The sequence below is a fragment of the Scophthalmus maximus genome, chromosome 16 (assembly GCF_022379125.1).
Source record: "Scophthalmus maximus strain ysfricsl-2021 chromosome 16, ASM2237912v1, whole genome shotgun sequence".
Taxonomy (NCBI): Eukaryota; Metazoa; Chordata; class Actinopteri; order Pleuronectiformes; family Scophthalmidae; genus Scophthalmus; species Scophthalmus maximus.
The window spans coordinates 4,045,001-4,066,104 of NC_061530.1; the positions used below are offsets into that span (position 1 = coordinate 4,045,001).

Here is a 21,104-nt window from a genome sequence, read left to right on the forward strand (position 1 = left end):
CTGGTTGTCACAATACCAACATTTTAGGGCTGCACCGATTGTGAAATTCTGGGCCGATACCAATGTTTATAATAATAATTTGGCCAATAGCCGATACCGATGTTTTTTGTTTGTTTATTTTGTTTTTGTTATTCATTGCCCCTTTTGCGAAGGAAACAACGGGAATCTTCATTACAAGAAATAACCAGCCCTTCATCACACTATCTTTGACTGAGCACAAATTCAATCATACAAATTCATGAAAAGAGATATTTATTTTTGTGAAAAATTACTTTATCAAAAGAATGGACAAATATTTTTTTCACGGACTGTACTCAGAACATTGTTGATCACTGAACAGCTCTATTTTTAACAAATAACTACTATAAAGTACATGATATTGTGTGTTGAGTGATGGGACTAAAATAAAGGCTGTCATATAAATAAAGTAACACAACTCAATATGTACAGACTGTTGGACTCTACTGTTGTGAAGGGTTGTTGGTCTTTCACTATGAGCCTGGTCACAGCAGGTTCTCTCATTCACCCTGTCCTCAATCATCCTCCAACAAGCTGCAGCTAAACAGCTTCGGGCTTAGATGTATTTTCACGTTCACTAAATGTTTCCACAGATCACTCGTGATACAAAATATTTGTTACACTTGAGGCAACGAGCGCTGTCTCCATTGATTTCGGCGAAGTACAAGCAACTTACGATTGGTTCACTCTCAGCCACCGTCACATGGAGCAGGTCTCTGTCTGCACTGCGCGTGGGAGCTGGCCATGCCTCCTTCACAGCACATGCTGCCACCATAGACGAAAAAGGTGACTATTGTCCGAAACTGACGTACGGCCGATATATTGGTGCATCCCTACAAAAATGTTGACTTCAATAGGATACTTGCGTAAAAAATGATACTCTTTATCACTTTCGATACCACGATAAAAAGATAAAAAGTCCTACACACAAATACATTTCTCTTTCTTTTTTTATTAACAACCAGCACAGTACAGTTACAGATAAAGTCAAATACTGATCGCATACCAACATTATTATAACTATTACTGAATGTTTTAGTATTATTTCTCTCTATTGTTTGTTCACATGTCGGGCTGAAACGTTTCCTTTAGTAATTCAAATAATTCGATTACTAAAAATCATCCAGGCAAAGATTTTTTTGATTTTTACATTGATTAAAGCTTCATTTAATCAATGTAACTTAACGCTTTACCGCCCACTGTGTTTCCGCACAGATGATTATTACCATCGCGCAGCGGGCTTCTGCTGTGCTATGCTGATAAAAAACAAAAACTCGGTCCGTCGTTGCCCTCGAAGCAGGCCGGTGGGAGGTGCAAGCTTTGAGTGGAGGTGACTATTGGTCCTGATTGGCATAACTCATGTTGTCAATGGGGCAGTGCGAGGAGTATGTGCGTTGTGTGTGTACTTGCGTGCGACATGAGAGAGAGAGAGAGAGAGAGAAAAAGGATAGGGGCAGATAGAAGTCCGGAGTGCATGCTAGCAGCAGATGTGCAGTAAATGTTACAGCTGATGTCCAATAATAAATGCAGCAACGCCTTGGTTCCACACAGGAGCCTCTGTGTGTCTTTTCACTGCGCTGTTGGAGGGAAAATAAGTGGTTGGTCCCGGAGCAAACAGCTTCAGCGCTGCAGAATCTATCTCCGTGCTCCCGACTACGGTCCGGGCTCCGGTTATTCGATTAATCGCTGGAATAATCGGTAGATTACTCGTTTACTAAAATCACCGATAGCTGCAGCCCTATTCACTTGTGAACAAACCAAAGTGGTCATCTTGGGTTTCCCCTGTATAAATAAAGGTTACATTTAAATAAAGCAACACCACTCTATAATAACAAGCATTTTGTCACTTTGGACTCAGCAGATGAAATAATCAGCAGATTAATAATGAAAATAATCATTGGTTAACAAATGAGCTCCACCTCAACACGGTTTTTAATAGATGACTAATAATTATCTGATGAAATAATAGTATCACTGCCAGGGGGCATTTCTCTGCATAATTGAGTACTTTAACATTTATTTTTTTTTAGAATCGCTTACTGCCTCTTTAAATCAACAACACAGTTGTGTGTAAAAAGTGAAGAGGTTTGGATTCTTTCTGTAGTCACTGCAGCTTTCTGGTTCATTTTGTGCCAGAAGAGTATCATGCTTCAGCCCTCTGACCTTCCAATGACTTTATCTGTGACATTCCTCTAAATTTTTCCAAGTCGTAAATGTACATGTACTTCTTTCTGACTCACTAAGGACCAGCAGGACAGTCTCTCCATGAACCAAAACTCACAAAAGATTTTGAACGTGCAACGAAATGTTCTTGAAACAATTTACTGAAAAGCAGGGCCCCTTTTTCATTCCCAAACTACCATCTCTCCATTTCCCTTCTCTCCCTCCTCATTTTCCTCCTTTCCATTTCAACACCCTCTCCCCCTCTCTCTCTGCACGCAGCTGAGAAAATAGCCCCTTGCTTTTAGATGGGCCTTGACTCCGGGCTGCAGGTCAATTTCCCTGGTTTCCTGACACCGTAAACCACCAACAACCAGATGGGGGGAGAGGGGGAGAGAGAGAGAACAAGGGCAATAAAAACAGGAGACACACCAAGGGGAAGGAGAGAGGGGGAGGGCTGGGGGGCGAGCGATCTCCAAGATTTGAGCTCCCACCATCTGGTTTGAGCTTCGGGAATAAGAATTTGATTACAAGACTTTTCCCCTAAAAACACAGAGGGAGGATTGTTGAGAGAACTGCTGCTGCAGCAAATGGGACTGGTTACAGTCCAGGTCTGCACCTCCCCAGAGCATTTCCTCATTGGGAAATAAATGGCAGGGACCATTTAGACTGCTCTTACAGCTCTGAATCTCCCCACATTTAAAAACTGACTAAAAACATCATTCACAAGTTCAAACTTTAGATCAGTTTTTTGGTTTTTTTGCATATTTCTGGAGGCATAAATCTCCCCACAAAAATACTGACGAAGACTAACAATAGCAATTGAGCAACTCAATTACCTAAGACATGGTTTATTTTAACAAGATCATTCTTGAATTGTATAGGTTACAGTAACATTTTTCTCATTGCATTCTGCATTTCCCATACATTGATTTGCATCGACTGCCACATATTGATACTCAGGCCCTCCTTGCCCTGCTGTCTCTCTTTGACAACCTGTCTGTCATAGTCAGACTGGCCATCGGGCTCACTGGAAGAAACTGTGCTGCATTGGACCGTCAAAACATCCATTAAGTGTTTACCAGCCCTGTCAGTCTATCTGTGCCTGTCATTCAGGGTGCACATGAGAGCATACTCTACAGTATCTGTATAGAGCTTACTGAAATATTTGACGTTAGATTTCGCTGAGGGCAGCCTCGTTCTTGTCGCGCACTTGAAGTTGTGCCGGAAATTCCCCATCAATTACTTAGATAATTAATAACATTAAAGATCTCTAACTTAATGTTTTGAACCCTTGCCTCATTGTAGAGCTGTGTGCAGCGCTCTGCACCGCTGTCTCTCGCTCTCTAGCTCGCTCCCTCAAAAATTGGCCCGTCTGTTGGTGAGCCAGTGGACCTTCAAAAGCCTCACCATTCTTGCCGATCAACTCCATTACTCTTTGATGTTATCACAGAATAACTTTTAAAACTAGTATTTTACAAATTAGAGACTGTTATTAAACTTTTTCCTGCACACCTCTGAGACATGTTTATGTTCAATCATTATGTGAGACAGCGGGATTAGTGGATCTTGATACGAAAAAAAGCTGTAATCTTATAGGCTCACTGATGCTGATTAAAAAATTTACTCCTTAGGAAGTTGAATGCTCTAGTAAAGGTCAGGTCTGATACTTGTTAGTATCTAAGCAATTCAGTTGGTACCATGAAAGAATATAAGTTTAGTAGCCACCCCTACACTCTCTCACATTTCCCAACCTCTTGTTCCTCGGCCAGCACTACATCTTCCCCGTCTCTCTGACTAGTATTCTCTATCTAATAAGAACCAAAGAAAACAGACGACCAGTTACATAATCAAAGGCCGAGGTAAACCTGGAGAAAAAATAATTCTCCAATCTATGTACGTTTGACAACATATTTCATATGATCGTTATGTAATATGTGGCCTTTCTGTAGTGGATGTGGCCAATTTGTACACATTACCCATTTAATATATAATACAGCTATATAATTAATAATAAAATGCAATTACTATAACACAGTAAAGAAGTGGTACCATTTGTTCATACGGATTACCGGTATTTAGTTTCCGAATGATATGATTTTTTCATACACCACAAGACAATGCTAATGGTTGAAACGTGGCCAAGAGCACTCTGGCACTGTTTGAGGGGGATCCTTTTCAATGCTGCACCGCTAAAAGGCATGCTAAAGCTCCTGAGCAGAAACCATGATGGAAAGGTCAGAACAAGAAGTTTTAGAAAGTTTTAGAGACCATGATGACGAAGAAATTGTTCCCAAGAGAGGAGCAGTTTGTGTTGTTTGGAGGATTTTCTGTTTTAAAAAGGCAGACGTGGACCAAATATCTATTTACTGCAAATGTTGTCGAGCTAAAGCGGTTGCCGGAGGAGGCAACACTTGTAATTTGCTCCACCACCCAAACCAAAAGCATGTCATGGAATACGAAGAATGTATGAGATAAACATTGGCTTCCACAACATCAAATACCACTGGTGAAATAGTAAAAACAAACTTGAAATATTATTAAATGTCACTACACAGGTGTTGATCTTTTCCTGCTTGGCCTCCATACCGAAGGGGATAAGTTTCACTTTCCCTAGGGCCGAAACTCCGGGACCAACCCCCTTACTTTCCTCAATAGCGTGACAAAGGACACACCAAGACTTTTCGTTTAACTTGAGGCGCTGCAGCTTTTATTATATTAAGACAGGCTGCAACCTGCGCCACACATACACAATTCCCCTTCTCTCCGGACCTCGCCATGTTCACATTCGATCCGCCGCTCTCTCCCGAATACTTGTTGAATAGCCACTACTCAACAACAGACATGGTCTAGTCGCAGTATGGAGCCATACCTAAGCCTTTTCATTTTGTGGGGCCAAGCAAAGCAGTATAAATATGTGTGATGACAAAATGTTTTTCTATACTGTATATTCCTGACAGTAGAATAAGCCATTATAAACCAATCTGCCTGAGTAATTCATCACTCAATCAGTAAAAAATAAAAAATAAACAAAAATGGTAAAATGCCCATCCCTATACCCAGTCATGCATAAAACAAAAAAATATATAACGTGATATAAGTTTTTGGTCATATTGCCCAGTGCACAGTCAATAATACAACGCAGCCCTGGAGTTTTCAGACAAAAATGTAGAAAGCAAACAGTTCCAAACTCCTCTGTTTTAGGCGCTTGAAAACTCTTTGGTGTGGACGGCAGGCGTAAACATAGCAGCGGTGATGCATTTTTACTATAATATGTCTGTGTAAGGCTAACAGGGTTTCCTCTACGTTCATTTTGCAGCAGCAAAACTATACAGGTATAAGGAATTGAATATAAAGAATGTAAATAATATTAGTGCAAGTGTGTAATCAGTTAACGTAATGTGCATAAGAGGGTGACATGCATGTGAAAATGTGATGGGATTTGTATTAAACACAGAGTCCAGTTCCTCTGTCAGACACAGTCTAATGCCTTGTGGCAGGAAAAAATTCCTGTAACGGTTGTTGTGACAGCTCTGCTGTCTATCCAGTGTCTGTCCAGTGTGTGTCCATGATTGATAACAGTTTGTTCAGTGTCCTCCTTTCCACCACAGCTTCAAATCTTTCTTGCTGGCAGCCTATTACAGAGCCAGCTTTTTTTAATAAGTTGTATGTAGGTTTCCTTTAGTAATGGCACACAACGGCCTGTAATGTTAATGTTCAGCTAACACTTTTCAATATTATTGGTAATGTTTCAAGCCAGAAATGGTTCCCTAGCTGAAAATATACAGAAAATGTTTATATCAAATGTTTTACAAAAAACAATTACTTCTAAATAAGCGGAATGGTGATATTTAAGCGAACCTTTTGTAAAAGGTAAAATACAGTGGAGCGTAGATTCAAAAATGTCCTCAATTTAAAAGTGGAACATTCTACTGATTAAAGGGGCAGTAAGGGATTCTAAAGCAATACACGTTTTGGAAAAATCAGCGAATATTTCCTCACCGTCCGTCAGCTGTGGTTAGTGCGTCGGACTCACACGCGCGGGTTCGCAGCACAGCCAGAGCAGCAAATTCACAAAAAACAACAAAGAGAGAAACAAAAGCCCCCTCCAGAATTGCTTACTGCCCCTTTAAGTGCATTAGGCAAAAAATGTGGAGTTCTGAGATGACACGTCCACCTGCTTCCTTCACTTCCAGACCCAGGTCACAGTTGAGCAGTGATAGAACCGCATGTGTGTCGTCATCTGTGACAAACGTTGGCTACACAAGAATGTGCTCGGTATCCCATAGCAGAGGGATGGAATGTGTTTGAAAGTTGCATTAGAGGGAAAGGGAGCGACTTTCTGCATTTCTCCACCACTCCCTTCTGCCCATTCCGCTGCATTCCTATCCTCCATTGCACCTACAGCAGCACTTGTGGAACTAGTGTTCCTGGAAGTGGACTGACTGAAACAAAAAAGACAGAGGGCCAGAGCAAACAAGCATTTTAACACAAAAGTAAACCCGTCATACTTCCCTGCGGTGTACTAAACCGGAATCCCCGGACTTCTGCCTGAATCACAAGTGATTTCAGCGGCAAGACGTGGATGTAGCATGTCCCCGGCACAGATGTGGAAAAGTGACAACTAGGTTTCCTTGGCACCATGCAAAGTCACTTTGGTGTGTCGATGGGGCATCTTTCTCCCTGCGTCCCAACGACGACAGGCTCGCCAGGTTATTTGGGGTAGGGCTGACTTCCATCTCCAAGATGGCAGCTGTAGCCGACACGCCTTCACCCATGTCGACCTGACGAAACTCAGAACTAAGTTCCATTGTGTCCCAGCTGACTCACCAGCAGCGTGCATGCCCGTGATTCACACGTCAACAAGGCTATTAGCTTCAGACAAAAGAGCAGGTGACAGTGCCACAAGGCCAAACCCAGGCCCAATTACGGCTATTTAAATGACGAATGACACTTCATTGCATTCGAGGCGTCTGATGGCCTTTTTTTTTTACCGAGTAAATATGTTCACCATTGATGACAAGGCTTCCGCACTCGTTTAGGAAAAGTAAAATGCCGAGGCCACACGTCGCGAGCAGTTAGCCAAGTAAGCTAACAAAGCTCAATCCCAAATTGTCTCCACGCGGTGAAAGGGACCATTTCAAACCCCTCCCCCCCCCCCCATCGGAACTGTGTTGGTACTCACACGACACTTCTCGAAATCATCCACGACACCATGTTTTCTGTCGGTTTCGCTTCGGGCTTCGGCGGCGGAAGACGACGGTCCCGGTGATAACGTCAACGGCTAGCCGCTCCGCTGTGAAACTTCTTCAGCCACGACTTCGACGCGCGACTCCAGGGCGAGCTTGCTACCTCACCGAACATCGGCCAACACATATGTCTAACTGTTTTGTGTTTGTGGCCACAGCTAATAGATTAAATATATCCAAAATGATCCAGGTTGTTTTGAAACAGTCACTAACTCCCCTGGTTTCCTCCTTCCTCCCTTCTTTGCTTCTCAGTTTCTGGCACCAGATCACTTCTCAGATAGCCGCTGTCGTCAACAGGAAGAGAACGGTCTAACGAAGCTCCCATTGGCCAATTCCGTCTGTTTACGACGTACACAAGCGGGCATTGGCTAGCCACGTTTGCCCACGTGACTGTTACCTTTGACGAAGTCGGTGAAATTTCAAACTCAGCGACCTCTGTGCTGATTGGCCTGTCGGCGAATCGTTGTGACTTCTAGCCAACGGATGAGAGAAACAACGAAGAGGTTCGGTGGATTTTTCAAGGGTTTGTTGTAAGGAAAGCAGGATTTCTACCGTTCAAAAGGAAGGTGACCTTGTTTTAAATTCCAATGCATACAGCCTGGGCGGATTCATTCTATGTTTTGTTAAATTCTTTTTTAACAATTTCAAATGGAAATTTTATAAACACCTGTAGGAAGGACCAAATCAAGTGTGACCGCCTCTAAAGGGTGCACAGTAAATTAAAACAAACGCCTTCTTCCACGACTATTTTTGGAAAATGTACCTTGTCATGTGTACTTTAGGGCAAATCATTTTAATGCCACAAACAGCTGCTTATCACACCATTAAGTCAAATGTACCAAATGAAATGTCAATGTATCTTGTTGCTATGCAGAAAAATACTTTATCCTTGAAATCAAAGTGTCCAATCGTTTGAGAGCCAAGAAGAATGAGAGAACATACTACAGCTGTACAGTGCACATGTAGGATTGGTCCTTCCCATTTAATTGGGGGTGTACACGTATTTCTTATTTAAGTGTTCAAATAAGACCCATCTTCAAAAATCCAAACAAGTCAATCACAGCTTCATTTTCTAAGAATCAAGATCCTAAATGAAGTTTTTACAAATTAGCATTGAGAAAGGAATTGTATATTAATTAAAATACATTAACATAACTATTTATGATGCATTTCATACACAGAGTTACACCTGTATTAAACCTTAGATTCATATCTGTTCTCTACCCTCCGTTAATTGTTGACAGCATTTGTCTGTATTGCTTTAGTCTGCATGCAATACAGAATTTCAAGAATCTGGAAACGGTTTACATGTGTCACAGGGATATATTATAGTTACAACACCAAGGATTACATTATTACATTCTATTTATGTCTGTATATGGCAATTTACTTTTTAGAATTATAACCAGTGCTATTAACTACTGCAAAGTGCATCTGACGTAGAAGGTTTCTTCTACATGTGCTCCACTTTGTAGCATGGCGAAATAAACAATGTAGAGTAAAGATAAATGGTTCGGATAAACCGGCAATGGGAAAGGGTTGTTAGCCTTGTGTTAGCATGTGTGTGTGTGTGTGTGTGTGTGTCAGGTTCACTTAAGGTGTCTTGTAGTGGACTGCCTTTTCTTGCTCATTACGTAAAACACACCAGTCTTTAGCATATAATCATATTCATCACAGTTTTCCATGCATGGCACTTGGCAGACACCCCATCTGTGAGCTTTAACAAGCCTGTCTCTTTGTTTGTGCATGTGCATCTGTGTGTATAGATAATGATATCTGAGCATATACACGCACCATGTGACCTTGTATGTGTGCAGCTATGCGCTTGCGCCTTTATATATTTGGATATGTGCATGTTTGTGACTACATGCAGATATGCTGTATGAGTGTTCTGCATGAATATGTGTGTGTATATGGAGGAGGAGGGGGGGTTGGACTCATAGCTACTTGTTATTCATGAAGGCGGCTGTTGCGGTGTGCAGCAGTGTGAGGTAGATTCCCACTGAAGCCTCTCTGGTCATACAGACTGTCTGGGACAGCACATGAGGATCACAGCTGAATAGAATATACCTCCATACCGAGCATTCACCAAGGATTCCACTGCTAACCTCACAATACAGTACACGGATGCTAAATCTAGTCTGAAACACACACACACACACACACACACACACACACACACACACACACACACACACACACACACACACATTTGCAAATTATTTAAAAAGGAGCAAAGATATACTGAAAATCAGTCATTGGTTAAAAGAAATCTGGTCCGTCATTGCAGCAGAAGAGAAATATTGATTTTTCCTACGTACAATGTGACAATGTGACTTTAACACCACATTCAACAATAGAATAGTCAACACTATATCAAAGATACATTACTGCAATTGTTCATTTAAATGTATTTTTAAAGCTTCTCAATTAGGACTTTAATTTGTGATTGCATTTTTGTGTACTGCTTGGTATGCCCATTCTATATTAGTGTATTCTAAATCAAGACTGTATACTGATGTCTTGCATTTACCAAACCAGAGGTCTTACAAATCCCATTAACTTTTTGAAAACTGGAATATGTCAAAATATCCGTCATGCCTCTGAGGGGCTCAAAATGTTGTACGTCACCAAATGAAACATCTGTCGTGTGAGGCAATAAGATGCTGTCTGCTACAAAGATACATAAATAAAGCCCCTGTTATGCAGTCACACATTTGTTGGTAATATTCATATTGAGCACTTTCTGAATGATGGTAATACCAATTTAAATATGGTATTACCATTACTCCATTTTAATTTATTTTCCGCACCTGCTTACTTGAAACCAGTTACTACATAAGGATTGTTCCACAGTTTCTTAAACAGAAACCTCATTTACAGGCTTTAGTCTTAAAGCTTCAACACAAATATCCACAACTTTAATGTGCCAATATTGTGCTTTTCATTTTTTCCCCTGTAAAAACTTTTTTGTGCGTGGGAAAGTTCTGCTTAGTTTCAAAAACCAAACTCTGCAGTAAAGAAACTCAATTTCTCCCACAGGATACTCTGCTCCTGGAAATTACTTTTTTTCATTCTTAGCCGTTTTCCGAAAAGCGTCTACATCACCAAGTCACATGTTACATGGATGCCTACCAGCTAGTTTAGCTGGAATTAGAACGGCAAAACCAACAGCTTGAAACCATAGCTACAGCTGTGTTTACGGCTGAGCAGGAAGCCTACAAGTAAGGGACAAGATATTTCAGACACACTCTCTAATTGGTTGATCAATCCCAAAAGAGTGGCCCATCTGAGGTAAAACGGAGCATTTCAAACAGAAGATGAAAAGAGGATGACATGAGACAAATAATGTCTTCTTTGAAATTCTGCTTATTCCTGCTGACAAACCAACCAACCAAACAATGGACAGGGCTGAAAACATCTGCTCTTTTTTTCTTCCCCTTTTTTCTTGCCTCTTTCTTCCTCTGTCTATTGTGTCCTTGGTGTGGGTGTAGTTTTTTCAGCATCTTTCCACTTTTCTCTCATCGTTTCTCTGCTCCTCTTCCCCAGCTCCTCTTCCACTGTCATTCCATGTCTGTATTTCGTCCTCCTCCTCTCTTGTATCCCACCCCGGAGGTCGCTCCAGGCTGATTGCTTTCTTCGTGCTTCACACCCAAGCCACTACGCTGTCCTTAAGATCCCCTCACACAGATACACGCACACGCGCGCAAACACACACGCACACACAAGTACATCACCGTGCAGTCTCACACAGAGCCACATTTGCGCTGTACACACACATACACACCCACACGCATGCACACACACAAACACACACACACACACACACACACACACACACACACACACCTTCTTTCTCTTGTTCTCCCTCAGTTCTTCTGCCCTCAGTTCTTCTGCCTAGTCTCCTGTTCACTGCTTCACTATCTCTGCCTTGCTCCTTAACAGCCCAGGGGGCCTGAGTAGAAGACAATGCAACGAAAAAATCCTTACTGAAAGAAAGAGACCAAACATGTCAGTGGCATTAAAAATTCTGAATGAAATATTCATGTAAGATGAAAGCGGTGTAAAATCATGAATGAAATGATGAATGATTAAACCACCATTTATCTCTGATGCTAGCCTGACGGAGGCTGCACGGTGGTGTAGTGGTTAGTGCTGTCACCTCACAGCAAGAAGGTTCTGGGTTTGAATTCCGGTTCTTACCAACCAGGGCTTTTCTGTGTCGAGTTTTTAAGTTCTCCCTGTGTATTAAGCGGTAGACGATGGACGATGGATGGATGGTAGCCTGATGGGCTTCAGATTCTCCCATGGCTTTTTAAGGACCATTCCATCCTGAACCCACTTCACCTTCACGCTGTGATAATTTTCATATGCATGTAGGACAGTTGTTGATATTTGGATGTACTGTATTATCCTTTCATTCCATGCAGTCTCTGGTTTCCATTTATTTCTGTATGGAATGAACCTCTATTAGCAGACTTGGTTGATGCTTGTTGGACTTGTGTAATCCATTCCAGTGAACGTCTAGTCTGCATTAATCTTTGGCCAGTTACATTATCATTGCACTGTCATGCAATTTAAGTGAAGATTGATCTGGATGTGGAATTTCGAGCTCCAATGATAAGTGTTGAATTTTGATTTTATTTAGTCAAGTGACATGTCAAGTGACATGTATATATATATGTATATATATATATATATATATATGAAGAAAATATGAAAAACCATATAACATATTTGTTATCAATCATTATATGCAGACCCAAATAATAATGAGTGAACCAGGCAATGGTCACGATGATGATAGTATTATTAATTTCTTTCTAGCCTATTAATATACACTAGACGAATACTGCTGTTGTTGTGTATAGTAGTGGCCTATGCACCAGCTCCAGTGGCACTAGAACGGCCAATAGCAGCAGTAGTGCTCTTCCACGTGTAACACAGGCAGGAGTCGTGTTCCCACGCTGTGACGGCCGTGGCAGTAGTTTTACAAGAACGACCAGTTGTCGCGGTCGGTGTTTTGCGGAAATAGTACCGACGGGGTTTAGCAGAGCGGAGGGACACGGCCGTGCCGCGGCCCCGTGCATGCCATGGGATCCAGCGGAGAAACACGAGAGTGGATGGTGGTGGTGATGCGGTCCAGTGTTCCACCGGGGTTTTTTTTTTCGAGCCGAGAGAAGAAGAGACCGACGCTGGAGCGGGTGGAGACTGCTCCACGTTTAAATCCCCCCGGGTCGGTTTTTTAAGCTTTTAGCAACGAATAACTTTTCCCTCCCCACCCCCCCACCCCCCGCCCCCCCCCATTCTCTTCCCACCGTGGGACTCTTCAGGGCCGGTTTCATGTCGTCAATGACAGGTCTGTGAGGGCGTCGTTGTCGGGAAGTTTTTTTTCTCCTTTCTTTCGAAAGAGGGGGGATTTGGACCAGCGGAGCGCCATGGCAGTCGAGGCTCGGCCGGATCTGGTCGGGAAGCGGTTCCTCTGCGTCGGCGGGGACGAGCCGCCCGAAATCGGCGACATCGGCCGGTGGCCGTGGCGGTCCGGTGTCATACGAGCCGTCAACCATCGCGACGGCGACAGCACCGACCTGACGGTAAGGCGACCGCCGACTTCGTGCCCCTCTGTTACATTGGGGGGGGGGGGGGTGTCTGTGTGGTCGGTGGCTAGCCAGCGAGGCACTGTTGTAGGCTTCCCGGGCGGAAATGATTTTGTGGCTTTGTGCTTAGTTATTACACCCCGCACACCAACATTTTATATTTGGCCGAGCGTCCGAGCAGCCATTTGACCGCTCAGGCAAGTCGACGGGAGGCGGACGACCAGCGGGCGAACGGCGGGCGCAGGTCCAGACGGTGCGCCACTTATTACTTGCGCCCCGAGTGCCCTAGAACCCGTCTCACCCGTCAGCCGTGGACCGTGGCGGGGACAACCTCCGCCGGGGGGGGGGGGGGGGGTCGGTGTCACGTTGTAACGATCGCCGGTGGCCGTGTGGCCGGTGGCCGTCTTCCGAGGGAGGCGTGCGCGCGAATTTGAGTCCCGGGCAGCAATCATGCATTAATCTGCTGTGTACCGCAAATCAGCTGACGGGGGCGAGGGGGGCTCCCCTCGCCTTAACCCGCATTACAGCCTCTACGGTGAACTAATCCCCCGCTCCCTCGTGGCCATCGGTCTCCGTCGACGTTGTCCGTGCGCAGCGATCGACCGCGAGAAGCCCCGCGCGTCCCGGGCGGCCGGCCAGCCCTCCCCGCCTCGGACGAGGACGAGGACGAGGACGCGGGAATGCTCGGGCTTCTGACAACGACACGGTGGTCGCCGCGGGCTGCACGATGGCCAGTCGGTGGCCACGTCAAATGTCGCCCGCGACCCCAGGACCACTCGGCGTTGTCACTCCGAGGGGGTTCTTCTCTCGGGAGCAGATCCGCTTCCACCGTGGCTGCTGTTCTCCATGCAGGCCATAGACAGACAGTGATGGAAGAAACGTCTTGGCAATATATTTGTCTGCAACCCCCCCCCCCCTTTAAAAAGATAGGTATTTCCATAAAGGGTTGATGAGCAAAACCCAGCAAACAATGGAATATTTGCCCCGACAAGCCCTTGCACTGCCTCCGTGGACAAGTGTGCCTGTTCCCCGGTTTTCTTTTGTTCACTGAATCCTTCCACCTGACTATGCAGATATCTGGCCAAACCCCAGCACAGTTGTGATTTTGATTATGCAGATATCTGGCCAAACCCCAGCACAGTTGTGATTTTGATTATTGAGCGTGTTGTCATTGTACACATGTGCCATTCACTGAGCACAATATGGCATCATACGATGGTCACAGGTCTCCGGTGGGAAGGTTTCTTTTGTGTTGGACTTGCGATGCATCCGTGGCAGCTCCGTCGGTCGTGTGTCAAAGCATGACAGTAGGCCAGCGTACATGTCAGAGGTCCCTCTCACTGGTCATTGGCCACTTGTGACTATATAAACATGGACAGCAAAATTCCTAAATATCAAGCGGTTAAGACAATAGTGTTGATAAGACACTGCCAAGTAAACAGTATTTTATAGCGCCCTTATTGGAGTTTTCGCCGTGTTTTGCGACATCAACATGTACATCAGTCCCCAACTGTTTGATATCCTAATCGGACTATGCCCTGTAACATTTAAACGGGAATACGCGTGGAATACCCTATGAGCAACTCATGTAGACATCGTTGAAAATCAGATAAATAGTTGGATTATGGGTGTCCTTGTAAATGCGACACAGGGTCATTACTTTCTGTGTATTCTCCCTTTTAAAACCAACCGGCCTTTACATCAAGTTGACTGCTTTTGACAGGAATAGTGAGGTGGCATAATTCCATGGATCGATTGCAGTGTCTTAGCTAACTAAGCACTCCTCACATGTGTAATTGCATGTTGCCTCATCTACACAGTGTAATTCATGTGCTTGTTTGTACCACACAACAAACATGCTCCCAGCTTCTTAATTCCCTTGAAGAATTGGCCCTTGTGTGTGATTTTAATTCAGCCAATGAGTGGTGCTCTGGTTTAATTCCATACAGTGGGGCACAGTCTCATTAGCAAGGGTCTTAACTAGCTGATGAATACAGGCAAGAGGTATCGGAGATTAGATTAGAAGAAGTATGTCAGACCAAGCTGTCTGGTGTCTGGTCAGATGGGCCAGTAGTACAGGGGGATACTTTGCATTGTTTCAACAAGGCTTATTGGTTCATAGCTATGTATCTTAGTGGAAGAATAATGCAGTTTACACAAGTCAAGTAGAACTATAAACTGATCATAGAGATGGATCTAAAATCACCAAGCACCTAATGTTAAGATAACCAAGGTTTAACCATGACTCAGGTTGGTCGCTTTTTGACACATTTTCCTTGGATATATGCAGTCAGCTCACTGCCCTGTTCTCAAACACCTAACATCTACACAGTGTAAGTCAGCTCACTGCCCTGTTCTCAAACACCTAACATCTCTAATGTTGAGCTGAAGCAGTGAATGAATTGATTAGTAGATGTGAAGAAAACCAAGCAGCAACCTTATTTTCATGTTATCGTGGTTATTTGATGGTTCCAACTGTACAAATGTGGGGTTTTACTACCTCAATTTATAGTGAACCAAATAATTTTATGGTTAAGTTGGACAAAAAAAGGTACCCGAATATGTCACTGAAAGTGAAATAATTGACAAAATAATCTGCAGATGAAGCACTAGTGTCCGTAATCATGTACGGACACTAGCGCTGTGTGTATGTTAAGTTTTGCTTTAATGTAACACAATGCAAACATTCATACTAATTGAAAAAAAGCAGCATTGATCCTTTGTTAAGTCAATTAACAAGACAGAAAGTATTACACAGGACCTGATTCGCCACACTTTACATGATCACTGCCCATGATGGCATCTTGTCATCCTCTTTGCAGTAATCCCAGTTTAGCACTCATAGTATGTGTTGTAGTTCAGGGTTATATGTAATGATATGTTGACATGCTAATGAGACAGTGTAGTTATACCTCCACTAAGGTAATCATGTGTAATAACTCTTATGTCAGGATAATATTTGAGTTGGCATAATGGAATTTCCTCACAACTTTTTAAAGTGAAACTTTAACTGTGCCTGGCATGCATCATTTAGATAAAGGGATTGTGTATAGTTGTGGCTAATACTGAATATAATTATTGTTATTATTATTATTATCATAATTGTTCTGATTTCTTAATTTGCGGTTAGGGTGGCCCAGTATTGGACATCTGGTCTAGCAGGAGATTAGACCAGTTTGGCTAGCTTAGAGCTCACGTGGACTGAACAATGAAAATGCAGAGAAGCAAATCATTTCCGAAATTGGTTCTGAGCAAATTCGGCATATAGGATATATGATAGTGATGTATTGTAAGAACCATTGTAATAATAACTGTAGGCTGCATCTTAACTGTTACATAATAATAATAATAATACATTTTATTTAAAGGCGCCTTTCTCTGCACTCAAGGACACCGTAAAGGGATGCATAAGACATCCATCCATCCATCCATCCATCCATTCTACCATTATCTATACTGCTTTATCCTTTATGGGTTGCAGGGTGGTGCTGGGGCTAATCCCAGCTGACATTGGATAAGAGCAGGGTTCACTTTGGACAGGTCGTCAGACCATCACAGGCCTATCGTGAATTTTGAATCAAACTAACCTCAATCAGCCTGTCTTTGGACTGTGAGAGGAAGACGGGGTACCCGGAGAAAACCCACGCAGGCACGGGGAGAACATGCAAACTCCACAGAGAAACGCCTCCACGGGACAGGGATTTGAATTTAGTACCTTCTTGCTGTGAGGCGACAGTGCTTACCACTGCAGAACCGTGCCACCCCTGTTGGTACATATGTCATTTATTCTTTTAGGATATTTGCACTTGTTTGTAGCAGGCCACAACTGCATTGCTATTCACATAATGCAACAACCTCATAGCCAATCAGCAAATGTGATATAATGTATCTGATATGATGATACAGTGAGGCACAGTCTTTATTTTCATATCTCAATGCTGCTTTTTAATGATATTGAGACTAATTATATGCGTACAAGGTGAGAGTCGTTCCAGTTTTGTTTACTGTGTCTCTGAGCTAAATATTAGCACTAATATTTGTAGTGGTAATGCAGCTATGAACGATCCATTTGAGGTCCAGTTGTCTAAGTGCTTTCCACTCGATAAACCTGATGGTGCTTTAGCCCGGCTCCTCAGCTCGGCTCTTAAGGAAGATGAGGAATTCATTTCTCTTTTTGGTCTTGGAATAAAAAAAAAAGTTCAAGAACGTCCCCAAGTATTAAGATACACTACTCCGTTAATTACATTGTAAATTATTTCCAGACAGTTAACCCAGTTTTGGTAGTGCAGGGATAGAATCTGGAACGGAGAAGGGAGAATCGGTGACTTGCAGATTGATATACAGAGCATCTAAACAACATTGTAATCCCCTTGCAGACATTTCGTTTTTGGACGGACTTGAGGGACACTGTTACAAGCTCAAAGAAAAAGTAAAAGCTCAGCAGCGAAACCCTACGTTGGCATATTAGGCATAAAAACGCTGCGCTCATCTGGATTCACAATGGATGGAAAGAGCAGGGCAACCAGGTCACTGCCTATAGGAGTCTTTGTTTTCCATTACAGTCCAATTTGTGTGCGCGTGTGTGCGTTTACAGTAGCAGTGCTTCTATTTTGTTTTTAGGGCTGTGGCCTCAAGTTCATCTCCATGTGGCTTATCAGCAGAAAATGACATGCTGTGACCTGGGAAGAACCTTCCACATACACAGTCTCTGCATGGTTGTTGCAGTGCAGCAATTCAGCCACTTTAGAAACATTTCTGAGCTGTGTGTGAGTGTGTGTCGAGCTGTGAATAGCGGCATTGTTTCTAGTTGAAACACACGGCAGAGAAAAGGAGAATAATCGCGACTGTCGCTGCTTCGGAAATGATGGCACAGATATATACTATCATATGACTTTGGCTATGCTTGACATTTGTTCCAGTTGGACATTGATTTTATTTATTCTGAATGCCTTTGTGTATTTGATATTAGCAGCCGGCTAAATTTGTAGTAATTTAAAATTTACTAAAGGAACTGAATATGTCACATGTAACCAATATGTCAGTGAATAATGGTTATTATTCCATTTGGGGAAATGTAGCCATGAATTATGAGAGAAATGTATAGTAACCTTTAAAAATAGACTCAGATGTTTATTTAGATATTATCAAATATCTAAATAAATATTTTGTGGATAAAACCTTTTCATTTCTTACACTGAGATGTTTGGTCATGCGTATCGGTCATGGAACACAGCTCATTGATTTGCACATCAGTTTATGTTTCATGGGATTCTGGCATACACTGGGCATATTAGGTGATATAGATCTCAGAAAATACCCTTTATTAATATTGTTATTATGACCTCAACTATGTTGCCCAGCTTTATAATAATAAATAAATTAACCAATATTTATATTGGTTGATTAAATTAAATTAACCAATATTATGTACAGCATGCAGGGATTTCAATGCCTTGACCAACTGAGGAAACGGTATGGGCTCCAATACAAAACCATGCATTTCTGTACTGAAACTTGTATTCTTAAATAAAATGGAGGTTGTCTAATTTTGAGACTTCACCATTCAGTCACAAACAATCATGTGTTCCTTTTACTGAAACAGATACTCTTTTTGGACGGAGAGATTACTAGTGTAACTACTACTACTACTGTTTCTTACATTGTGCTGCAATATGGATTGTTTCTAGTCATAATGTTGGCTGCAAGTGTCACTAATAGACACTTGTCACAACACAAGTGCGACTAATCTGTAGAATGATTTCTGCTTATTGTTGGTCTTTATACGGTTAACACGCACACTGCACTGCAATATTGCTGTGACTTCAGGATATTTATTTATTTTTTATTAATAACAGTTCATATTTATATGTTTTTTATTATTTTGCAAATAACCACATCTTTGATCTTGTAGAGCCAGGATGAGTATTTCTTGCATCCCCACCTCTGTCACCAGAATGCTGATGTTTTGGCCTGACTTTCTAGCATTAAGAGTCGTCCATTTTTGGTTTCAGAGGGATTTCCAAGACTTTGAAAGCTTTTATTGCACTCTACATGATGAGTTGTCAGCCTCTCTGTCCTCTGCTCTGTGTGTGTGTGTGTGTGTGTGTGTGTGTGTGTGTGTGTGTGTGTGTGTGTGTGTGTGTGTGTGTGTGTGTGTGTGTGTGTGTGTGTGTGTGTGTGTGTGTGTGTGTGTGTGTGTGTGTGTGTGTGTGTGTGTGTGTGTGTGTGTGTGTGTGTGTGTGTGTGCGTGCGTGCGTGCGTGCGTGCGTGCGTGCGTGCGTGCGTGCGTGCGTGCGTGCGTGCGTGCGTGCGTGCGTGCGTGCGTGCGTGCGTGCGTGCGTGCGTGCGTGCGTGCGTGCGTGCGTGCGTGCGTGCGTGCGTGCGTGCGTGCGTGCGTGCGTGCGTGCGTGCGTGCGTGCGTGCGTGGAGGGGCAAAGACATACACAGTGAAGCAGAGAGGAGATAAATGTGACTAAAATTACAGCAAAGCACAGCAGAGACTCTCACACTGTGCTGAAATGAACACATGAATTGAGTTACGCACATAAATAAAAAAAAACTCTTCATATTTCAGAAACATTTCCCTTTTTCTTTGGTTTCTCGGGTGGGCTTCTATGGAGGGTGGGCTGACAAGGCAATGGTAGGGGAAACACTGGACTTCCAGTCTATGTGGTGTTTGGGGAACTGGATACATGGAGTGTTAGTGGTTTGTTTTCTGGTGCCTAAGGAAACAAAATGTAATCTGAAGCCAGGATGGGCTGGCTGGATTTCTGGCTCTACGTCCCCTTCCCCCATCTCCTCAACACACACACATGCATGCGCACGCACGCGCACACACACACACACACACACACACACACACACACACACACACTAAATACCCACTGCATCACAGTGCTACATATGGCAGTCATAAAGCTTCCTATAGGCTTGCAGGCTTCCCAGATAACTCTGGGAATACATTAGGATCTACTACGCAACAGCTGCTGTGGTTTGCTGGTGTACTGTGTAACACTACTGCCATTGTCATCTCTACACTGTGATGAAATTTATATGTTAGAAGCACACACTACTAAAAATACATTGTCTGTTTAGAAAAGTGTCAAAAGAACACACATATAACTTGTAACACTGTAACTGGCACCATGGTGATAGAACCTATCAAATGTACCACTAAGTAGAGCTCAAGTCTTATCATATGATAGTTATCTATTATATGTCATGGAGCAATAACATTTAGTACACATTTAGTAAACAATGTATTACACACAATATTTAATTTGATGTCAACTCTGGACAAAGAGCAGTTAAAATTGGCCTCACACAATCTCACCACTTCTCATGATCTCTGTTTTCCATTTGCAACAAAACTTTTAAGCTTGATTAATGAAACGCCCAAGAATGTAGCGGAGTCCAGTAGGGCATGGGGATATGGCCTATGAATAATATTGCAATATTTTAAGGCTGTATTGCTTTATAGATGTATATCTCAATTATATATAATATTTGCACACCAGTCACACTAGTATGATGATTCTATTCCCTGCAACATATGTTTGCAGTAAAACGGTCATGTTTATATTCATCAGTGGTTTCTATTTGAACAGTTTAAACTTGCAAAAAAAGGGAGAGAATCACAGCCAAGTTAAATTGAACAAAACAGCATTTATTTAAACTAGGCAGACATACTTTAGGCTTTCAACAGCAGTAAAATGAAAAATAACCCACATAAGGTAGGCCTATGTACTGTAGACTGGTTCTGTAGAGCTCAAGCTCAACAAAGAGCTGAAACAAACAGAGCTCCAAGCAACCAAAAAGTGCACTCAAAAAGAAAACCCGGGGCAAGACTTTTCAAAACAAGATGAATTAACATGCACTTTTTGTGTGTGATATCTGTGACAACAGGTAATTCCAAATAAGAATATATTTAAGAACCTTGTTTGCGAAGCACAGAAGCAGTTCCAGGCTGTCACCAACTAGTGACCCAAAAATTAAACTGTAGGTTTTCCTTTATGAAGAATTAAACATGTGATTAGCTGCTCCTAGATGTTTACCTCTGCCCGTGATTTCACTTCCGCAA

The 21,104-nt window shown here is 42.7% G+C and overlaps 2 protein-coding genes across 3 annotated transcripts in view; one reads left to right on the plus strand and one right to left on the minus strand.

Moving 5' to 3' along the window:
* The window catches only part of reep3b (receptor accessory protein 3b), a 54,554-nt gene extending 46,851 nt beyond the window's left edge, over nucleotides 1-7,703 (minus strand). For both annotated transcript variants that reach the window (XR_007029860.1, XM_035613948.2), the window contains exon 1: nucleotides 7,364-7,703. Coding sequence is in view for 1 of the 2 variants with exons in the window: in XM_035613948.2 (XP_035469841.1) it covers nucleotides 7,364-7,395 (32 nt within the window). In the remaining variant the exon portion in view is untranslated. The remainder of the gene's footprint in view (nucleotides 1-7,363) is intronic.
* A 5,019-nt stretch (nucleotides 7,704-12,722) lies between these two features.
* Nucleotides 12,723-21,104, plus strand: part of jmjd1cb (jumonji domain containing 1Cb) — a 115,506-nt gene continuing 107,124 nt past the window's right edge. Inside the window, exon 1 of the mRNA XM_035612308.2 lies at nucleotides 12,723-13,021. Coding sequence (XP_035468201.2) covers nucleotides 12,866-13,021 — 156 coding nt within the window. The 5' untranslated portion in view covers nucleotides 12,723-12,865. The remainder of the gene's footprint in view (nucleotides 13,022-21,104) is intronic.